The 23,968-nt window shown below is 39.0% G+C and overlaps 1 protein-coding gene across 15 annotated transcripts in view; it reads right to left on the bottom strand.

Moving 5' to 3' along the window:
• Positions 1-23,968, bottom strand: part of TRPS1 (transcriptional repressor GATA binding 1) — a 231,321-nt gene that overhangs the window by 188,895 nt on the left and 18,458 nt on the right. For 7 of the 15 annotated variants that reach the window (XM_059671876.1, XM_059671871.1, XM_059671873.1 and 4 more), the window contains one exon: positions 1,276-1,433. The exons of 7 other annotated variants lie outside the window; for them this stretch is intronic. In XM_059671876.1, coding sequence (XP_059527859.1) covers positions 1,276-1,312 — 37 coding nt within the window. In that variant the 5' untranslated portion in view covers positions 1,313-1,433. Of the gene's footprint in view, positions 1-1,275; positions 1,434-23,968 lie in introns of those variants that run through there. One more of the 15 variants, XM_059671877.1, reaches the window with a different exon arrangement.

Genomic DNA, 23,968 nt, shown 5'->3' with positions numbered 1-23,968 from the left:
CATGGAAGACTTGAGGGCCATTTTACTGGTAGTAAAGAAAAGGAAAACTAATTAATAAGAAGGAAACTTAAGAAATCAGAAATCATTTAAAACACAAGAGTTTGAGTAGGAAAAATATACCTTTTTAACTTAGTTTACACACTAAAACATTCTAAATTATGGAGCATCAGCCATCCCTACATGTAACAATGTGGTGATTTGGCACAGCCATCGTCTGCCTTTCCCTCTAGAACTTCCTGTGTGTTTTTTCCATTGCACATAATGCCTTTAGTACTGCAATTTAATTTTTGCTTGGACAAATACTGAAAAGCCACATCATTTAAATTTTGATACTTCTCCCTTAAGATAAATAAAATCTAGCAAGGATGCACCAAAGTGAAATTAATAAGGTTACACAAAAAAGATAAAAATCTAACTGAAAGGCAGGATTCATGAAGAAATGAGAATAAAATATTCCAATTCATTAAGACTCTCCTTCCACTAGATTAAGAGAAAATTTAAAAAAAATATAGTAATGTCAAGGTAATTAGAAAAGCCAGCAGCATTTTACATAGCAAGGGAAAGAAGATAAAGTACTTAAAGTGAATAGAATATATATATAAATATGTTTATATTGAACTAAGTAACTTGTTTTTCAGAACAACAAAAAGAGTGGATCGTGCTCATTTATTGTGATTGTGAAGAAAAGTAAGGGTCATAATTTAAATACTTCTCAACCAGCATCTACAGTGACTGAGGGAAAATGTGATTTAATTAAATTATCATTCTTTCAAATTTCAGCTCCTTCCTCTACCCAAAAACAGACCTTTAGAACCCATATGACTCACTGATTCCTTATGTTGAATAGAGCTCTTAATAATATATATCACAAAGAATGTTAACTGCTAAAACTTCAAAGAAGTCTCAGAAAGGTCATTTTGGTTTTAGTTTTTGTAGTGGGGGAAAGGGGCCTGATCTTTTTAGTTGCGTTTAAAAGAAAATATCCTGGTTAATTTACTTGACTACACTTTGAAGTAGCTATAGAAAAAAAATATAATTTTCTACTGGAATTATATCACCATAATTTTTCAGAATGACATATTATGTAAATATAAGCACATTTGCAATACTTCTAAGTGGAAGAAACTCCCCTAACAAATCATAAGTTAGATGCCGAAGGACTATAGCCACCCTCCAGTTATTATCTTTAAGACAAATAACAGATTGCACGATGTCTCACTGTGTGCCAAGAACTTTTCCAGTTAACATTTTCACTTGAAAAAATAGATCACATACTTGTAAAGTCATACCCAGCACTGACTTCATAAGGCATGTGGCTTTAGAATGCTTTCTACAAGTATTAATCCTATTAGTCAACTAGCAGGAGGCTAACGCAACTGTCTGAGAAGACGCTCGGAAGACACAGAAGACATTTTGAGAGCTGATCTGTACATCTGCAAAACAAAGCAAAACAAAAATATTTTCCTTCCTAAGTGAGGTAAACACACTTCAATGTATCACACAGAAAATACATTGCCATGCCAGCGCCGCAGGCTGCTTGAAAGACACCTGATAAAAAGCACAAGCAAATCTTGAGCAAGATCATCTCCAGCCCCATTGGGCTTTCATCAAGTGGCAGGAGAAGCAGGAACTCGACATGAAAGGGAATGGAAGTCATTTTCACAGCAGCCTGGGATGTTGATGAAATCATGGAACCTCTAGAACCCTCTGAACTCTAAGCATCATAATACTTACCGACGTTAGGGCAGGGATAAAAGACCTTAATTAGTAAACATGGAGGGGCATGCTTCTAGAAGAGATACCAAGCGCATTGCTGGGACTGCACAGTCACGGCTGAGGACGAGTGGCACCCATGGCCAGTCCCTTACAGACTCATCGTACCCAGTACATATGCCATGTGGCTGAGGAAAGAGCTAGTGCAATGCCATCAGCAATTCTGCTTCAGACCCACGGAAGCCTAACCAAGAGTTACAGAAACATTGGGCGCTGTGACGTGAGTTCTCTCTCTCTCTATTTGCAGTAGTCTTCTATTTTCACTCTGGCTACATTAAGCTTACCAAGTCGTGATTGAACCAGCTTGAAACCCCCGTTATACCATCATTTTTATCGGAATAAATTAGAGAGGCAGATATTGCATTAATGGTCTTCATATAAATTAATCAGCTGTACCATAAATATAAATATATACACTTATGTAAGTAAATATATACATATACATATATGTATATAAAATCACATCAAATTTGGTAACCCCATTTTAAACGTGTTTTTATTCTACTAGACTGACTATAAAAAGAAATTAAAAATACCAGTTGCAGTAGGCCCTCTATAAACGACCTTTTAGATCAGTGATGGTGAACCTATGGCACGCGTGTCAGAGGTGACAGGTGAACTCATTTTTTGGGTTGATTTTTCTTTGTTAAATGGCATTTAAATACATAAAATAAACATCAAAAATATAAGTCTTTGTTTTACTATGGTTGCAAATATCAAAAAATTTCTATATGTGACACGGCACCAGAGTTAAGTTAGGGTTTTTCAAAATGCTGACACGCCGAGCACAAAGGTTCGCCATCCCTGGTTTAGAAAATGGGGCTAAACGTGACTTGGATAAAGAGGAGTTGAAGAACGTAATGAGAGCTACAAGGGTGCTAATTTCAGTACTTTAAATATATATATTTAATTGATTTCAAAGAGAAAGGAAGAGGGAGAGAGAGACAGAAACATGAATGATGAGAATCATTGATTGGCTGCCTCCTACACTCTCCACACTGGGAATAGAGCCTGCAACCCAGGCATATGCCCCTGGTTCATGAGTCGATGCTGAACCACTGAGCAACACTGGCCAGGCACTAATTTCAGTCCTTTACGGAATATGAGATAACAAAACTGATCTGGGGGCCCGGGGGCAGTGAGCATTCCCACATTTATATCACTACCCACTGACACAAACACATGAATGCCCCTTTGGAGGCTGGTATACCTGGATGCATATTATGTGCCAAGATATTTAAACAGGTTAAAATATATTTAGCTTCTCAAAAAATGCTTCTTTTGTATTAATTTTCATTACTGAGATGTAAGACATTCCAGTTGCAAACATCTAAATCCCTACTCTTAATTATTTCCTTCTAAATTAAAACTTAAATCTAAAAGCTTTCTCTGCATTTTTTAATACAAGAGTTTATTATTTAAAAAAACAATAGGATCCTGTACTATTTCTATGCTACAGTATCATTTAGACAGGTTTATGTGGAGGAAATAATCAGCATTACAGCTTAAAATATAATTATGGTAACTACTTTATCTCTCTGATTACAATGTAAGAATAAAATCCTTTTTCTGTAGAAGACTGTGACTCATGTTCTCAGAATGGCACCTTCAGAGCAAAGGAATCTGAGTTTTCCATTATTACCAAGATGGTGTGAATTAACCATTAACGAACTTAACTTTTATTTCACACACACACACACACACACACACACACACACACACACACACACTTGTGAAATACACGTGCTCCAAAAAATCTTGCAACAGATAATCAAATGAATTATTTAACCCAAAAAAATCAACTTTCACAGAAATTAAAAAAAAAAAGAACTGAGCTCATACATACATCCAATGCAGGAGAGAACTAGGATGTATTTCCATTAGATGAGAAACTCCTTGAAGGTAAAAACTATAAATTCTATGTTCTTAGTAGCATCTTGGTCCTAAACAAAGTAAAGAATCAAACCTAAGGAGGAAGAATGGTACAGCAGTTATGCGTCCAGTTTCTGAATCTGATTCAAATCATTGTTGATGTGACCAGGCCTCTTCCCTTTGCTTGAGCCTCTATTTTTATCCCTATAACAAGGGAATTACAATAAATTATTTTTAAATTGCGCCCTGCCTCTAAGACTCGATAATGGTTCTGATGAATGGCTTAGGCACTTCAGAAAAACCTTTCTAATATTTTCCCTTTGAAAACCTTTATCCAATATCCTTAAAAGACTTTACATATTAAACCATCAACAACTAAGGGCAGCAGAAATCCCACTGATGTCTACCATTCACTCAGTTATATATTGCCTCTAACATTCATTCATTCACTCAAATCTATACTAATAAAAGAGAAAAATGGTAATTGGCATACGACGATACCCTTTTCATTGGCTAATCAGGGCTATATGCAAATTAACTCCCAACTATGATTGGCAGTTAACTGCCAACAAGATGGCGGCTAATTTGCATATGTAGGCACAATGCAGGGAGGAGAAAGGGAAAGCAGGAAGAAGCCCCCTGCCACTGACAGTGATTGGAAACCCAGAGGGGAGCTAAGAGCTGGGGGGCAGGGCAAAGGCAGCCTTGGGGCCGCCTTTGCCCTGCCCCCCAGCCATGATCAGAGAATCAGGTGCCTTTGCCGCCCTGGCCAGTGATAGCAGGAAGTAGGGGTGGAGCCAGCGATGGGAGCTGGACACGGTCGAAGCTGGCAGTCCCAGGAGCTAGGGGTCCCTTGCCTGGGCCTAAAGCGGAGCCCACGATCGCGGGGCCGCTGCAGCTGCGGGTCCCCGCTGCCCGAGCCGGACGCCTCAGCCAGAGGCGTTAGGCCTGGGCAGGGGCGGAGCCTGCAACCGCAGGGAGCTGGGGGTCCCCTGCCCAGGCCTGACACCTCTGCCAGAGGCCTCAGGCCTGGTCAAGGGGCCGATCCGGTGATTGGTGATCGGAGGGTGATGAGGGTCAACTCCTCTGGCCGAGGCCTCAGGCCTGGGTGGGGGGCTGAGCCGGGGATTGGGGGGATATGATGGTCCCCTTGCCCAGGCCTGAAGCCTGGGTCAGAGGCATCAGGCTTGGGCGGGGGGTGGAGCAAGCGATCAGAGGGAGATGGGGGTCCCCTGCCCAGGCATGATTCCTGGGCCAGAGGCCTCAGGCCTGGGTGGGGGCCAGAGCCAGTGATCGGGGGGAGATGGGGGTCCCCTGTCCAAGCCTGACACCTCTGGCGGAGGCGTCAGGCCTGGGCAAGGGGCCGATCCTGCAATTGGAGGGTGATGGGGGTCAACGCCTGAGGGCTCCCAGTATGTGACAGGGGGCAGGCTGGGCTGAGGGACACTCCCCCCACCCCGCCACCCAGTGCACGAATTTCGTGCACCGGGCCCCTAGTAGATGTATATCCAGCATCAGCTATGTGCCAAACACATTCAGGGAGAGGACTTTAATTGTATTAGTCATCATTAATTTGAGACAGATATTTTTAAAAAGCAAAGAAAAGAACTATAAGAAACCCCTCTTTCTCAAAGAAGATTCAAACATTTGAGTATCTTTTCAAATATCATTTCAAATACATATATCCTGAACAAGGCTAAAAAGTGAGGGGAGCAAGCCAGGGTGTAAGGTGACCTCAGTCTCAAATCCTGTTGAGTATGATTTGTATTACAAGTAGCAGTTCTTATCATCATAGTATATAATACCACATGACATTTTCCTATTGTTTTTCCATACAATAAAACTATCAACTGTTTAAAATCAAAGCTGAATACAAAGGAGACATGATAGTCTTCTCCTTAATATATCTCTCTTCCATGCCTGTTTATATCAACCGCCTTGGAGTTCTGAGTTATTAGATACACATATCATGAAGCTTTTATTTAAAAAATAAAAGAAGCGGGGGGGGGGAGGGGGGAAGAACAGCAAGTTGTTTCTTTTGATCAAAAGTCTCCCACAAGGAATTTAAAGAATTAAACAAGTGATAGCAAAATAAAAGGAAGGTCAAATATGGGGCCTATAGCAAACTAGATAGTTTCCATATGAACAACATATAAAGTTCAGTTTTTCAAGAACATATGTGTTTGCTCATTGGTTTAAGGAAAAAAATTTGAATGCTGTCTACTCCATATATACAGATCAAAATCAGATTGCTTAAGTGAACTATAAAATGCAAGAGAACATTGTTTATCCAAATCACAAACCCAAGAATTGCTGAGGGAGTTTAAATGTTTTCCATTTCTTCAGATTCTAGGGCAATACTGTACTGGTAGATGGCTTTTCATGTAAACGGCTCCAAACTTCATACGCCCAACGTCTGATCCTGTTCCTTGCTATCCATGTCTATTTCATTTGCCCTCTGAATTGATTGATCCTGAATCTTTAAAGGTATTTTTGGACATCTTAAATCCTGTTGAGATTTAAATGTCATCACCTTCAAACAACTCCCATCAAATAAATCTCTTATTAATTCACATCGAATTAATCCAAAATGATCCCTTCTATTAACATATGCTCCAGAGCACAAAGCCTATTAATAGTCATCTGGACACTACAACAAACCCAAGCCTCTCCGAGATAAAATGCACACTATTTAGATATCCTATTTCAAAGAGTTTCGATGCTGGCCCAAACACATTTTATTAGGCTCTTATTTCATCATGCTATGTTCTCTATATTTTAAATATCTCATTTCAAATGCACTAGCCTAGGTTAAAGATGATAGCCTGGTAATAATGTCAGATTTGCCAAAATCAGTCTCCAGATATCCATAAACATCTTAGAGAAAGAATGTCACTAACCATTTTATTTATACATGAAAATTACAAAACTTTTTTTTTTTTTGGCCTTTAAAGACTTTATGATAGAAGTCCAAATGAATATAGCAGAATAAAAAACAAAGCATGGGCCAATTTCACTAAATAGGATAACTAAAATAAACCAAGTATACTTCACAGATTATCAAAAGGAAAGGGGGGATTGGTAACAGGTGAGAGGCAAATGTATTAAAAGCTCTAATTTGAATAAGATCACAATTTCACTAAGCAAATTAAGAAATGCTACCATTCGTTTCCCCACATACATGTTGGTTTTTCTTTTGCTTTCCTCCCAAAAAAAGAAAAAAAATTAAAATAATCTAAAATGACTACTGTCTATTCAAACAGATCAATCTGGCTCTGGGTGTGTACATGGGCCAGGCTCAGCATTATTCTTCTTCCTTAAACTTAAGAGTATGTCAACTAATCCACGAGTCAAGAGCCAATATAAAACTTAAGTTCAAAAAAACAGGTCTTGGAAAAGTATAAATGCACTTACTCTACTGATGTTAGGATGCGATTAACATTTATATATACATAAATTAAATTTCCACTGATAACCAAATGAATGAGCATGGTGCTTTGTAGGAATACCTTTGACTTTCCAGCATTTTCCGAAAAACATTAAAAGATGGCTTAATTTTAATACATTGATATTATCTCATCTTTTTTCCAATCTGTTGTTCGACAGGAGAGAAAAATCTCCAATTATTACCTCAATCCAGCAATATAACTGGCTAACAGCTTTCTCAGTTCTCCCATAAAAAAAAACCAAAAAAAAAAAAAAAAAACCCGTGTCAATCACTGGAAATCAATTTGACAAATTAATGCACATATACAGCACAGTGAATCTGAGGAAGGCATACCATGAAGATTCAATAAGAATGCTCCCTGTCTTCACAGCACTGGCAAGTCAAATGTATTAGGCAAGATTTTTGCTAATTTTCTTCAGAGTGCAACTAGATATAAGATTAAAACAAATGTTTTGAAAGCATATTGAGTGCTTATACTAATAATACATATATGTAATTTAAACACACACGTATGTGTTAAATATAATGCAGCATTTAACATGATGTGATATTTAACATAATATCTAACATGGTATATATAACATTTATGTATATATGTGTTAAGTATGTATATGTTACATAGCCAAAGTTAAGGGAAGGAAGTCTATGACATGATATGCCGCAGTTTTTGCTCATGAAATTGTGAAGGAATTCACAAACCACTGGGAGGATCCCTAAGGTACCACAAGCAGCAGCTTGAAAGGCCTCACCCATCTGAGGATCAATAAATAGGCCAATGATTGAACCACAGGAGTGTCCAACAGGAAAGGCACACGTTTCATGAGAAATCACCAAATGCGTACAGGCAGTGAAAGGGAAGCAGCATGCTCAGAATGTCGCTATCTAAGTTCCAGGAGGCCAAGGATCTCTGTTCTGCCTGTATTTTTAAAAGTCCATTTAAATTAATAAACAGCACTGATGGATAGCTTTCACACTGTGTAATGAATACACACTAATGACATGAAATCTGGTTTAGATATCACCCTAGTTAGTGCTAAATGCTTAATGTGACCAACTTAGCATCATTTTTCCTTCTGATACAATCAAATTATACACACACAGGTTGGAAGCATTTTTTTCTTTTGTTAAGTACATCGAAATTTCCCAAGGAAAACAGGCATTTTCTAAATGGAAAGCATTTTAAAAACGGGAAAGCAAGTTCTGGGAGTAGAATAGGTTAAACCACTTTTTCCTGACTTCTGGGGTGAGAAAATTGTATATACATATACAAAAAAAGGGAAGAAAAGGGTATATATGGGATTCCTTAATCATTTAGGTAGGTAATAGACTTAGAAATCTTCAGCTGTAAGAACTTCTTTTTGAATAAACTATTATTTCAAGACATTCAGCCTCTGCCCAAGTTTAGCCAGGGTCTGTTGTAGATTTTACTGTGGTAACTATTTAAGCACACATGACAAGAAATTCAAAAATCTACATTCTTCCTATGATATTAGCTTCCCACAATGAAATGTAAGGCAGTTCTTTGGTCATACTGAGTTTAGTAGACACTGTACACTTTGAATCCCTTTTCAGAGATCCACAATGTATGTTAGGGACCATCGCTCTGAACAGTCCCAGGGTTCATAGAGTGGGGAGTCTGCTCTATTTGATCCAGATTTGCCAATATCAATCAGCTTCATGATATCGCTTACCTGTTGAGCAGGAGATGCTGCTCTAAGCAGGAATTTTCAAGGAAGAAAATTACTGATTTTAAAAGCTAATGTGATATTTTTAAATGAAGTAGTATTTCTTCATTAACTTGGCAAGAAAAGTAACATGCTCTGATCTGGAGTGGACCATTTTAAAGGATCCGTTTTGTAAGTGTGTTTGTTTTCCCCAGCATGGTTATCAACATTAAAAGATCTGGATCCATTATCATGAAAGATTTAGAGTCAGTATTTGAAAAGAATGTGTAATGGCAGAGGATTATAGCTATGATAGAAAAGTGAGTGAAGAAGACAGGAGATAAACATCTCTGTACAATATGATCACAGAGGTCCAAATTATACATGCATAACCATATATGGGTATAAGCTCAATGTTATCAAATCCCAGAGGATTGCCACATACCCAGGTCACCCCTAAGCCCCCACAGCTCCTACTTTATTCATTCACCTAGAGTAGCAATTTTCAACCTTATCTCATGGCACAGATAAACTAATTACTAAAATTCTGCATCACACCAAAAATAGAGTATATATTTTTTGCCAATATGACAACAAAAATTGGTCTAATATTTTGATTCATTCACAATGGACAGCTATTGTTGTGTTGGCTATTGTCATTCTTTTATTTGACAACCTAAGGGAAAAGAAGTCAGTGCCCTGACTAAACAGTCAGGTATTGCATGTTTTAAAAATTCTGGCGACACACCAGTGTGCGGTGGCACACCAGTTGAAAACTGCTGACCTAAAGAGAAAGAATAGCAATTTGATGCATACGTGTAGGGCTGTGGAATTAAGTTAAAAATTAGCTCAGTCATTAAATATTTGTTATAGGTAATTTAATCAGTCTTTATATTGCGTACACACACACACACACACACACACACACACACCCCTTTGAAAAGATTTTCACTGCCTCCACCCCAATTAGTAAATCCTTTTCTCCATCAATCTTATGGTAGACAACTGTCATAACAGACCAAAAGAAATATATTCCAGATACAGGTATTTGACAAATATATAAAAATAAATAAAACCTTGTCTTTTTTGTTGTTGTCAATCCTCACCTGAGGTTATTTTTTCCATTGATTTTTAGAGAGAGTGTAAGGGAGGGAGGAAGGGAGGGAGAGAGAGAGATGTGAAAGAGACACACCGACTGGCTGCCTCCACAGGAGCCCTTACTAGGGCAGGATCTAACCTGCAACCCAGGTACTTGCCCTTGACCAGGAATCAAACTTTCAATCCTTTGGTGCAAGGGCTGGTGCTCTAACCACTGAGAAATGCTGACCAGGGCAATAAAACCTTGTATTTTAAAGGAACAGACTGGGACATAACGGATTATAGGAAAATCTCAAATATCAGGATCAGACTCCCACAACTTAAGAAAACCAGAATGACATAAAACGAGAAATTTAATTCATTTTTTAATTGGTTGATTTGAGCGCGCGGTGGGGGGGGGGGTGGGGGAGAGGGGGAGGGACCACAGAGACAAACTAAGTCAAGAGAACTAACATGTTGTTGTTGGTACCTATTAGGCACCAGCCATGTGCTTCGTGGCTCACATAATTCTCTCACTTAGTCCTCACTAAAGCCTGCAAGGAATCTATGAGCCCTATTTTTACAAATGAGAAAACTGGAACTAATAAGGAGATAAAGTAACCTGTTTACCTTAGAAAACTGGATGGAATAGATGAAAAACAGCCAAAACACACACACACACACACACACACACACACACACACACACACACACACAGCATAAAACTGTACTTTTCTCAGACAATTCACACATCTAAATTTTGAATTCTATATAATAAAAGCCTAATATGCAAATCTACTGAACAGCGGAATGACAGGTTGCACAATGACCACCAGGGGGCAGACGCTCAATGCAGGAGCTGACCCCTGCTTGCAGGCCCCAGGCCAGCCAAGGCAGAGGCCAGCGGCCCCCCCACCCCAGATCGCCCCACCAGTCACCCCACAGATCAGCCCTGATTGCCGGCCAGGCCTAGGGACCCTGCCCATGCACGAATTTCTTGCATGGGGCCTCTAATATTCTTATAAGGCTGAATAAATGATGGGCTTAGTAAATGAAGTGTGGCAGATTCTACCTTCATCTAAAGTAGTTGTTCTCTTGCCGAACCGGTTTGGCTCAGTGGATAGAGCTTCGGCCTGTGGACTAAAGGGTCCCAGGTTTGATTCTGGTCAAGGGCATGTACCTTGGTTGTGGGCACATCCCCAGTGGGGGGTGTGCAGGAGGCAGCTGATTGATCTCTCTCATCGATGTTTCTAACTCTCTATTCCTCTCCCTTCTTCTCTGTAAAAAAATCAATAAAATATATTTTTTAAAAAATAAAGTAGTTGTTCTCAATCTATGTAAAAAGGTATGCCATCTTACAATACGAATAATAATAGCTGTTTCTCATCTTGCATAAAAAAGATAATAGGTAAAATTCTATCTATGGTAAACTTTCCACCTGGTTAATATTTCTGAAGACTTTGGCTTCTCTATTATCACATGCCTGCTAAAAGAATAAGTGAACAAGGAACACACAAACGTTAACAGAGAAACGTGAAATATTATTTCTTGAAACTATTTCATGTGGCATTTAATATTTGCTTTGTAGGTGCAAGCAGACATAAAATACAATCATATTTTAGCCTACAGAAATGTCTGTGACTTTCACACAATTTTTTTTACTGCCTGATATGATAGTGCCAATAGTCCTGTAGTTTCTTATCATAAGTAATATTAAATATAATCATTATATTCTAAAGTTGTATCCATTTATATATTAATATACTAATGTGTATGTGCATATATATATTTTTATTTAATATCGATCTCTTCCCAAAAGCTTCATATTCTGACACATTTAATTCTCAATTAGGTTATTGTTTACTATGCCATGAATGCTGATTATTAATGACTTAAAAATCTTCCACTCTTGTTCATCAGTTTGAAAAATAAAGTACCAAAGCAACATCGGATATCACATATACATTCTGCATATGGGCATAGCCACTTCGTACTAAAATTTCTAATCCATTAATTCATTCCTACAATATATTACGTTTATTGAGCATGTAATGTTTAAAACAATGTTGCTGAAGACCAAAAGGAGAAGAAATTTTAAGAGAAATTATTGCTTTCCAAGAAACTCCCTTCCTCTGTCAAAGCAATAAGGATCACAGTCAATATCTCAGTAGCAATGCAGGATGAGAGGATTTTACACCAAACTCATCCATGAGAACAGTAAGTGTCCTTGAAGGCAAACAGTAAGTCCTAAATGTCTGCTGTTATTTTTAACAAGTATTATTTCCACAATTTCCTTAACTCATAATAGAATAATGCGATCAACAGCATTGGAAACTTTTAGGGAGCTGATAGTGGAGATGATCCTGCAGGAGAAATTAGAAATGAGAAGAAAAAGAAAAGCTGAGAAAGAATAAAAACTACATTGAAGTAAACAGGAGTAAGAGAAACAAAGGGTTGCTCTCCAGTATAAACATATGTCAAGGGACATTGACAAATCTGAGGGAGGGGGAAGATCAAATAAATGCTAATGAAAGGAAACGCGACTTTTGGTGGTTGAGCATGCAATAGAGCATACGCATACTGAATTATAATGTTGTACACCTGAAATGTATAGAATGATATTAACCACTAATACATACATACATGCATGCGTCGATATCTGGGTTATTAACGTATATGGTTATAAGTTTAATAAGTTAGAATCTTGAGTCCCAGTTGATGAAGCTGGAGTACTTGTAGAAACAGGAACCCACTTTAAGTTTCTAACAGAATTAGAAAACTAAACGAGAGGTGATGTGAAATGCACACGGAGGAAAGGTGAAAAATGAAGGATGCCATATATCTTTAAAAAAGCAACTGCTTCAACTCTGATCATAAATGAAAGAAGAATTGTTTTAAAAATTGAGGAAGCCCTAACCGGTTTGGCTCAATGGATAGAGCGTCAGCCTGGGGACTCAAGGGTCCCAGGTTTGATTCCGGTCAAGGGCATGTACCTTGGTTGCGGGCACATACCCAGTAGGGAGTGTGCAGGAGGCAGCTGATCGATGTTTCTCTCTCATTGATGTTTCTAATTCTCTATCCCTCTCCCTTCCTCTCTGTAAAAAAATCAATAAAATATATTTTTAAAAAAATTCAGGAATATCTTACAAGTTCAGATGAAAAGATAGGGTTATGAGGATACATTTATGAGAAAATTTAATACATGGGCCTTGATTCTGGATTATTAATGCTACTGGATTATTTAGACATTTATGTGTGACTGTATCTTTGGTAGTTTAAATTGGAGTAACACTTATTAACGTTCTATTTATCTCCTTCAATATTTATGTTCCTGCCTGGATAGTGTTCCCCCCTGTGGTCATTCATATTGATATTCTCAAGTAAAGTACCTATAAATGAGTAGGTGCTGTTTAGTAAATATTTAGGGAGTGAACTTATTGAAGTTTAGTAAAATACGGTTAGTGAAGCTTATTGAAAAGACAAAAAGAGTTAATCAATGTACTTAGCTATCTGACACCCACTGGTTTGTTTCTGAAGTGCCTGCTCATCCTTGCTGGTTTATCTTAGCCCTGTCCATCCTAATCGCTCCCACCTTTCAAGGTCCTAGACCTACAGCATTTTAAGGAGTTTTCCAAAGTAACTTAAAAGCAAGCCTTCCAAAATGATCCCAGATCTTTGTAGTCTCATTGGGAGCTCACTCAGAACTGGGTGGAAAACTCATTGATAATCCAACTAGTACATTTGGATCCATGTAAATCAGTAGTTAAAATAATGGCCAGAGAAGGTGAGGGATTAAGAAGTACAAACTGTTACAGAATAGTCACAGGGATGTAAATGACAGCATGAGTAATATAGTCAATAATGGCCTATTAACTATGTAGGGGGTACTTGAAATATCGGGGAGATCATTTTGTAAAGTATGTTTGTATAACCACTATGCTATATAGCTGAACCTAATACAGAGTAATAGTGAATGTAAACTGTAATTGAGAACTTTTTTACAAAATCACAATAAAAAAACAAAGAATATAGCTCACTTTAATTTTTAAAAAATACCATTCAACTAATGGAATTTAAGACTGATTATATCTATATCTATCTATCTACCTATTGATATCAAGTCCCATGTTATTAAATTTTCTTAAATATTAAAAAAATAAATAAAGTAAAATAAACTAAGAAGACCTCAACACAACACTCTCCTTTATTTCCAGCCGGATCTATACAGAGAAAAACTTGGCAGACCTCATATTTAGGTACTAAATGTTCATCTAAGATTCCATTTTAAAGTACTACTTCCTGGAAACTATTCAAGTCCCCCAGTCCCCCCCATCAAGATGTTATTTGCTTTTAAAAGAGGAGAAGTCCAAAATCAGGCCATTTTTCGGCAAAAGTTCATCTTCTTTGTGCCCATCCAGAACAATTACTCTGAGGCTCTGCAGCGGAGAACTTATGACATGAGCACAAAGACTAGAATGGGCTGACCTGAGGACTTGTGGTAAGGCCATGAAGGTACCTTTAGGCACAAGCCAACAGCATTTTTAGCCAAAAAACCTGGCACAGCTCTCAAATTTGAGATAATAGTTCTTGCCAAAAGTTGTAGGCAGAGATCTCCTTGTACTTCCAAAAGCAACACCTGGCAAAACGGCCCCTTTTTTATTCTCGGTTGGACAGAATAAATAAGAGAAATGTACACACTTAACACAGACACACACACAGTTACACACACACTACAAGGACCACAGAAGCGTATAAACCAAAAGCAAGAATGGTGGTGGCCAGGTCTTTATCCTCTTTGAAATTATCTGTATTGTCTTAATTTATTATAAAAATAAGTATAACTTGTCTACTTTACAAAGTCATTTTCTAGAAGGAATGAAAAGAGATGAGGATACAAATTCAATGCATAAGACAACAGACATTGGACTAGATTGTAAAAGGCAGTGACTATAATGGTTGGTATACTCCACATCCTTCCCCAATAGACTGTGAGTTCGCAGCAGCAGCACACAGAGTGAATACTCTCTATATGTCGAATGAAGGACATCCAGCTACCAGCAATTATTGGGAGCAACAGGTACTTCGTGAACAGGTAAATTCAAAATCGCTATAAGGCTGACAAACATTGTTGCATTGGAAAAAAAAAAGTGAATTGGACCATACTTCATTTTTTGAAAGAGTCACTAAATTTTCTGTTTAAATCAATGTTTCTCTTAAATAGTTTTTATACTTAAAAGTACAGTGTAAATCACTGAGTGGCAGCACAGTGTCTGATGGCTATGTCACTTCATGAGGAAAGGATTGGATACAAAAGCCTTGTGTCTTTTAACAAACTACAAGCCCTTAACTTCTTAGTTCCACAGTCTGTTACCAGGGAATGTTATAAGTATCCGTAAGATTGGGAAATATGATTTAAATATAATCATATTTGCATCTCATTTAATTATTGACTTTATAATTGCTTTTAGAGAAAACAATAACCTTTATAAAAGGCATTTTGTGAAAATTCATGATGAATTATTAATTTTATGTGCATCCCTCTCCTAGTTTCCAACTATACATGTTAAATGAAAAAAGAGAGACAGCCTCATTAGTGAAATAATAAAACAATATTATCTGAATTTGAAAAAGGTTCTCTTTTTTCATGATGGAGAATATACAGACCGTCAAACCTCAGAGGGAAGGCAGGAGAGGGTGGGAGTAAGGGGGGGAGATCAACCAAAGGACTTGTATGCATGCATATAAGCCTAACCCATGGACACAGACACCAGGGGGGTGAGGGCATGAGTGGGGGGGGGAGGCAATGGGGGGATAAGGACACATATGTAATACCTTAATCAATAAAGAAAAGAAAATAATATACATGTGTTTCTAAATCACTGAATAAAATAAACTCTCTCTGCACTCCCTAGCTCTTCCCGCCCCATGCCTTTCAAATTCTTTGCAACAGCAAAATGACGAGCAACAATTTCTAAGCTTTAAAGGGACATAGTCAAGCCTATCATGCATAATGAAATCCACCAGTTTATTAGAGTTCATAGCAGCAAGGATATCACAGTGAGAGTATGAATTTTCATAAGAGACCAAGTTTCTGGGAAAGGCCATGGAAATGAATTGTTGATAACGAATCTATCGTATCAAAGATTGTCCACAGTCCATGTTCCAAAGGTTTGAAAGCGATTTAACTTCACTTCACCTCCTTGACTTCTCACGTGCCCATAAATGTTAACGGATGGACTCTATGTTCAAACTGGGAGTGGATCCCATGAGCGGTAAACTGCTGTACTGGATACTTAAGGTGCAAGAGGTAATAGCTCTTTTGTTCATACCCACTCTCCCTTCTTTAGGAAGTAAGTGGCTGAGGTTCAGTCGGACAATGAGACTTATTGATTTATCCAGGTACTTAAGCTCAGGCAGTCTTGGGCAATTTAACTAAACTCAATATCACTGCCTAACTTGGGGGATGGGGTGCAGTGGGAACAGTCTGGATTTATTTGCAGCAAGTTTTCTGTATAACTTAAAATATTTCTTGAAGAAATATGGTAAAGCGATTCTCCTTCTGGAACTAGATCCAATGACACTGTCACATTAACTCACAGCTTGTTAAATACTGTGCAATCTTTCTATAACATTCTTTGTTATGAGACTAGAATCAGCATATGGGAATTGCTCTTTTCCTGCTAAACTGAAGTCATTACTAACTACTCATCTGTGACATGTACTCGTTCTTGTAACCAGGGATTTTAGCTTCACAAAATTTAGAAACTGCCACATTGTTTCTTGGCATCGCTTTCAAATGTGACATCATTTAAATTTTGGAAAACTCTGCTATAGCAAATACACTCGTGGGTTCTGGATTAAAGATTGCCCAAAAGGGGCAGCAGGTTCTCTGTAGGGACCAACCACAGTTCATTCTTTCAATCCATACCTTCACATGCCTTTCATTAGAGGCACATGGAATTACAATGAGCTCACAAATGCATTTCAAAATGGGTTATCAAATTACCAGAATATAGAAATGACTTCCAGTTACTTAAAATCTGTATTGAAACACAACTGTGATATGGAGAGAGGTAAAGCTTATTTTCAGTTTACTTAATTTCCAAAGTCTAAGGCATAGGAGTATTTCTAAGTATGCATACTTATTATCAAATACTATATGCATGTATACCCATAAATACAATATAAATACAAATACAGATATAAACCTACTGACTCATTACTGACAAAGTAAACAGGGAACTGTGTCTAAATGATAAAGAAGTTTTCAGAAAATCAGTATCACTCAGGCTCGCTGAAAGTCTCATTTTTGGAAATTCTTGGGTGATTTCTGGAACTGCCTCCATTATTTGAATACTTGCACAAAAAGAGAAACTCTAGTCTTCTCATCAATGCACTGCAAGCCCTTAGTTATGGAGCTTGCTAATTTTGTTCCCAAATAGAATTCCACAGCAGCATTTGCCAGCAAAAATTTGGTACTAGTACTCTTGTCAATAGTGACCTCTTTTTTATCAAATCAAAAGTAATTCCAACGGTCCGCTGTCAATTCCCCTAGAAAATATGAATGACATCTCATGTGTCACTGTTAGGAAAATAGTTTGAGCTTCTAACCTTAAAAAAACCCAACTTATTAATTTTAATCATTTTGTTATTTCTTTAACAGACATATTTTGTAAGTAAGTAACACTTTATCGCTGATGTTAAAAAGCCTGCTTACCTCTGGCAAAGGGAAAAAATACACACACACACACACACACAAACACACATACACATAACTTGGAAATCTAGGACATGTGGTTGCAAGTGACGCCTTGGAATCACTGTACCATACACCACAATCTACAGAGGCTATGAAATCACATGACTATTTATTATTCTCCTGCGGAAAAACTGAGTGACCTCAGTGGTAACAAATCATTTTTATTCACAGAGTGCTTATAATCATGTGGCACATATCCCATATATGAAAAAAAAATACATTCTGAAATGTCCAGAGAGAATAACTCAATATTATCTGTGAGATACTACTCAGGAAAGGGTCTGATGCATTCTGACAAAGTTACCACAACCTATTGACAAATAATGCAACGATGAATTCTGAAGGGGAATTTTGCAAGACTCATATGGGAGGAGAAGAAATTTTATGAGATTAATACAAAAAGTAAACTATGATGGGAAATCTCTGGCTTTCAGAAAGTTACGTTTTAAGAAATGTCCTGTATTAAAATGAAGTACTACTACAAATACAATTTAAAATAAAAATGGAGGCATGGGTCATTAATAACCCAAAGAATAAGTCACAAATAAACGATGTGGGGGAAAAAATAAACCAAAAACATGTCTTTTAGCAACTTTAACATTTCAGAGCGACCTTGAACACCAAAATTTGTACAACAGAAATCCTAACATCAGAACCGATGAATCAAGGCACGTATTCTTCCAAGAAAACGATGCTAGCTGGTCTTTTGGAATAACTGATACCACTCTTCTCTATAATTCACCCTGTATATATCCTAAATACTGTATAATATTTTAAATTTAAAAATAAAAGAAGGCCTAAGAAACACCATTTTGAACAGTCGAAATGAGTATTCCTATTAAAAAGATTAAAAACAAGACAATTATTATTTTATAGTCAGAAAGAGCCCTGACTGGTATGGCCCAGTGATAGAGCCTTGGTCTAGCCCCGTGGTTGGCAAACTGCGGCTCGCGAGCCACATGCGGCTCTTTGGCCCCTTGAGTGTGGCTCTTCCTAAGCCTTAGGAGTACCCTAATTAAGTTAATAACAATGTACCTACCTATATAGTTTAAGTTTACAAAATTTGACTCTCAAAAGAAATTTCAATCGTTGTACTGTTGATATTTGGCTCTGTTGACTAACTAGTTTGCCGACCACTGGTCTAGCCTGTGCACCAAGGGTCACAGGTTCGATTCCCAGTCAAAGGCATGTACCTGGGATGTGAGTTCCCTCCCCCAGAGGCAACCAGTCTACATTTCTCTCTCACATCAATGCTTCTCTCTCTTCCTCCCCCGCCCTCCCTCTCTTCTTCTCTCTGAAGAGCAATGGAAAAAATATCCTCAGGTGAGGATTAACAAACAAAAAAAAATATTCTCACAGCCCTCTGGCATGCACCAAACCTGTTTTACATATATAATTTAAATTGATTCTCCTCCCACAGCCTGTTCCCAGGCAGTATTACTCACAGCCTAGCTGGGGACGCTGTCAACTAGAGAAAGTAGAGACTTACTCTAATTCTGATTTTATTCTAACAAAGCCACACCACAGATAGGAAAACATAGCCATCACCTACTGAACTTCTAAACACAACTGGACACTAGCCTATTTCATACAATCACATGTCCCAGAAGGCGAGGGGATGGCTGGAGCTCCTTTATTTTATTTTGTACTACACATATTTGGAAAACAAATCAGCTTGGAAAGAGGTCAAAGTGTGCAAGTGATTGGAAAATGCAAAATCAAAACAAAACAAAAAGGTTGAAAAATATTAGGATGTGCCATTATGACCACTGAAGTACTAAGAAGCCTCTGGACTCCAACAATAAACATAGATGGTGGACTCAATCTTCGTGTGTATATTAGAACCAGTGTTCCTGGGACTGGGACTGGAGTATCTTTGTTTTCATAGGGTGATCATTTAGTTAAGAAGTTTGAGGACAGAACAGTGCTTACTAATTGGTTTAGTACTGTTTTTGTTTTTAATCATAAAATCATTTTCTTTTCAGCCTATTACTTTAAAAAGATTTACTTATTAAACCATTTCATATATTTAACTTTTTTTTTCAATAAAACATTTCCAGTCCTATAGTCTTATGAAATCAATTTAAAAAAACAAAGCCTCAGCCACTCCAAAAAGGCTTTCTAAATTCTCCCACAGATAGCAATACTAGAAGTTAATGTTATGAAGTAAAAAAGGATAGAAATGTCCCTCTTCTTTTTTTAATTTTAAAATTAACTAAGGCCTCAATATATAAACGCCGTCAGCCATAAGTTAAAATGGCCCCTTGCATTTAGCTCTATATCAACTATTTTCTTTACAGCAGGCATACTGAATGTTTCAAGGTAAAAACGAAACACCTGGATATAAATTATATGACTCAATAAAGTTCCATTTCCTTGCTAAATATCTCTGATAGTAAGGAATTTAAAAGCAGCTCTACTAAAAATACTGATGTATCATGATACGGCCTTAATAATAAGAGCTTCCAGAAAAAGAAATGAATACAAAGGGTGTAAAAAAACCTTAGCCTTAAATATAATTAACTTAAAAATAAACTCGAGAAGGTAGAGGGATAAAATTTGATCAGGATCCATGCAGAGCAACTGTCTTAAAATTTCAGAAAAATATAAAGGCCTCAATTCCTAGATCACCAAAACGTAACGGAAGCTTCAGCCACTCCAAAAAGGCTTCCTGTACTGATAAGAGACTACTAAATTATTGTATAAATTGTGATTTGGTGCGTATGTCTTTCTTATGTTTATTTTATTCAGAGCTTTCTGATTGAGAATGCAGGAGACACAATAGGCCCATCTATGCTGGCATAAATAAACGCACTTCAAAACGTCAGAAATACCGGTTTTAACAGCTCTAGGAAAACTCGCAAAAGGTATGTGACTGACTGAAAGACTAACAACACATTTTTAATTACCGGAATGAAAAACTAGAACTTCAATGGTCTCCACTGACGACTGTGTCTACACGTTGCACACAGGGGTCCCAGGTGACCCCCGAGATCTGAAGAGGAGTGAGTGTTGATAAGCCCATGTTGGGATCCGCAGGGGGAAATGAAATGTGAGCATCAAATCAAAGAAAGAGACAGCAGCGCAAGAGGAAGCAAGGGAGAAGACAAGACTAGAGGCCGGAGCGTGGAGGGAGGGCACAGGAATGAAGTGGGGAGAAGGGCTGGGAGGCGGGAGATGCAGGTGGAGGGCAAGGCGAGCGCGGTAGGCCGGCTGGAGGCAGCTGACCCCGCGGGCAGGCGCAGGGAGGGAGCCGGGAGCCGGGCGCCGGGCGCGCACCAGCCCGCCCGCCCTCGGGGTGCAGGGGGAGCCAGCGTGCACCGCCGCTTCCGCAGGACTTCCTGCGACAACACGCCCACAGCCGGGTGTGCAGCGCGTGGTGGCTGCTGCAGGCCCGATGCCTGCGCCGGCGGACACCCCGACACACACACAGCTCTGCCGCCTGCAGCTGCAAAGGCCGCCCGGCTGGCCGGCCAGCAGCCAGCAGCCTTCTTGCAGGGCAACCAACTCCTCACTCCACCGCTTCTGGGGAAGCAGCGAAAACGGAATGGAATCCTATTTCTGCTACTCATCTGCGGTTCTGATTTTTTATTTCTCCTTAAAAAAAAAAATCAAAGGAAACAACAAAAAAAGCTATTTTACTCTTGGCTTTTAGTTCTGTGATGATACTAACCACCCAAACACACTGGGTCTTTATAGCTTATTCATAAAATATAAATTACTTTTTTTAAAAAAAAATTAACCCAACAGAGACAAAAAGGCAGATGACAAAGGGTGTTGTTTTTCTTTTTGGTTGGTTGGCTGTTTTTTATGTCTGACCCAAACCAACCTTTCTAACATAAAAAGTTTGTGTTACACACAGAAGCCACACTTGTCAAGGCCCCGTTGGCGCAGGAGTTACCCAGGAGGGCAAACAATTTAAGAAACACAAAGTCCTGAGGATTAGAGGGGCAGTACCACATCTTCTTGTCATTCAACAACGTCCCCCTCCAGGAGTTTGCTGGTCGCAGCCTTTTTACTGTAACGGAGCCAAGAAGAGGCAGTTACTTAGACTAAATACGATTTTTTTTTTTAACCAGGAGATTGCAGCCATCTCTATGGAAAAAACACAAGTTGAATGTGAATTATTACTAAAGCCAGGTTTTAAAATGCCCCGTATATAAAGGTGATGGCTTTATCGCTGACAATGAAGAAAGGTAGATGAGGGCCATAGGAGAACGCCTGGAACATGCTGACAGGAGAGCCGCCTCCTTTGGGAACCCCTGGTATACACAGCAACTCGAAACCTGCTCGCCCCTGATGAGAGAGAAAGGGGAAGCGCTCACCACGCCTTAGCACTCCTGACAGACTGCCTGGGTTCAAATCCTGATTCTGCTGTCCCTACCTGCCGCAGCCCCAGGCAATGCATTAAAACTTCCCTGAGAAATGAGGAGGACTGCGGTCCTGTTCAAGTGGAGAAAACAGACTTAGCAGAGTTGCTCCAAAAATGGGAGCCGCGATCGCCATGTGAAGGTGGCCCCAAGCAGAGGGCTGGCCTCTTGAGCAGCAGGCAGCCTTTCCCCTGCCAGCCTGGTTCACCCGGGCCTGAGGCCGCTCTCACTTCCACTTGGGGATCAGGGCTAGGTAGGCCTGGACCAAATCAGTGTGTTGTCGCTACACGCCGCTCCCTCATGTCTATGCAAACTGTGTCCAGCCTCTGGGCAAAGTTTGCATGCCCTCTGCTCCCTCATTTTCACAAGTGAAAACACGACGAGCGACACATGCATAAATGTGCTCCTTCCCATCATTAAAGGGCACCTCGCAGCTTCAGGAGACAGGAAACTAGCCCCGTGCACATGCTGTCCAGCTGGGGCAGAGAGGCGTCTTCCACAGCTCCTCCTACAGTCTGATAAGGAACGTGTTCATGGAGCCCAAACATACATTTCCTTCCTCTATTTCTGCATTGAGCAGACATGAGAGCTGGAGAGTCATGTCGGGGATTATGAAACTGTAATGAAGAGATTGCTAAGCCACCAAGACGACCAGAACAGCAGGACTAAATTTCACTTACTCACTTCCAACTAGAAGTATGCACCCCTACCTTCAGTTGTGGAAAAGTACAGAGGATTTAAAACAAAAAACCCCCCTGCTGATTAACTAGACTGTTCTCATCCATGAAACTGTCTACTGTCAATTAAATAGTTTGTAAAATTCGGGCAGATATTACTTTTAAACATCCAACGGTCTCCTTGAAAGGGTTTTTAAAGTTGGTGACAGACATGAGGTGAATCAGGAAAGTATGTTTATCAATGCAATTAGCTAAGGCTTCTAGAAAGCCTAGGAATCTTTTATTATTAAGGGAGAAATAGAAAAATGTGAGCCGTAGAAGGAATGAACTGTCATAGAAGTAAAGAAAATCATTAAATAAATCTTTATTTATTCTTCATAGTTCTGTGTCCATACAGATTTGGAAATGCATAATAATCCTTCAGAGCTGTTTAAAATAATATTTAAGTGCTTACCTGACTCATATATTACATAAAGGGACTTCCCAACTACAGAGAGAAGACCAAGGATATGGTCTTTAAAAAACGAAAACAAACTTCAAAACTGGTCCTTCGCTTTTCAGATGAAATTAAAAGTGATTGTTAAAGCGTTCAAAGAAGTCTCAGGCATTCCTGTTCCAACGTGAGAAATGTCTCAGCAGCTATTATTCAGTTATCACTGTACTGACCATCTTGCAAGGAGCCCTGGGTATTAAACAGAGTGACGGGGATGCCATAAGCCTGGGGCTCCCAAAGCCGCATTCCTTACAGTTCTGTGCTCAGCTCCTCACAAACGTATTCATCAATATCCTTGTCCGAACTTCTGAAGGTCTAAATCAACCTCGTGCCCTCAGCGTCCAAGCATTGGATCGCTTACAGGTAACTTTGATCGGGAAGCCAATACATAAGCCACCGTCTCAAACATCACAACACATTCGGGCCGACAAATACCCAACCCAAAGAAGTTAAAACTACGCATTTCCGACTCATGACCTCGGAGCCTAACATCGTCACCCTTCGTGTTTTAAGGCTGTATCGCTTATCACCTGGCATCTTTGATTACTTTGTAGAACCTCAGATGCAATATCGGTAAAGCACACCAAGACACTATGGGTTTTCACTTTTCTATAGTTTGCAAATGTATTCGGGCCTCCCTCTGCCTCAGTTTCACTGACACTGTCACACTTGGTTCAGTGATATTAATCAATAAAAGACAGAATTTGAGAGCACATTTCAAAATACACTGTGTTAAGTCACAGCCAACAGTATTATACCTCAGGAAAAATACATCAGGGCAAATAACCCTTCCCATCAGATAACCCTTCTCATCTCGGAAACCTGACGATACAAT

The sequence above is a fragment of the Myotis daubentonii genome, chromosome 17, assembly GCF_963259705.1.
Source record: "Myotis daubentonii chromosome 17, mMyoDau2.1, whole genome shotgun sequence".
Lineage (NCBI taxonomy): Eukaryota > Metazoa > Chordata > Mammalia > Chiroptera > Vespertilionidae > Myotis > Myotis daubentonii.
This window is presented reverse-complemented; position numbering and strand designations above follow the sequence as displayed.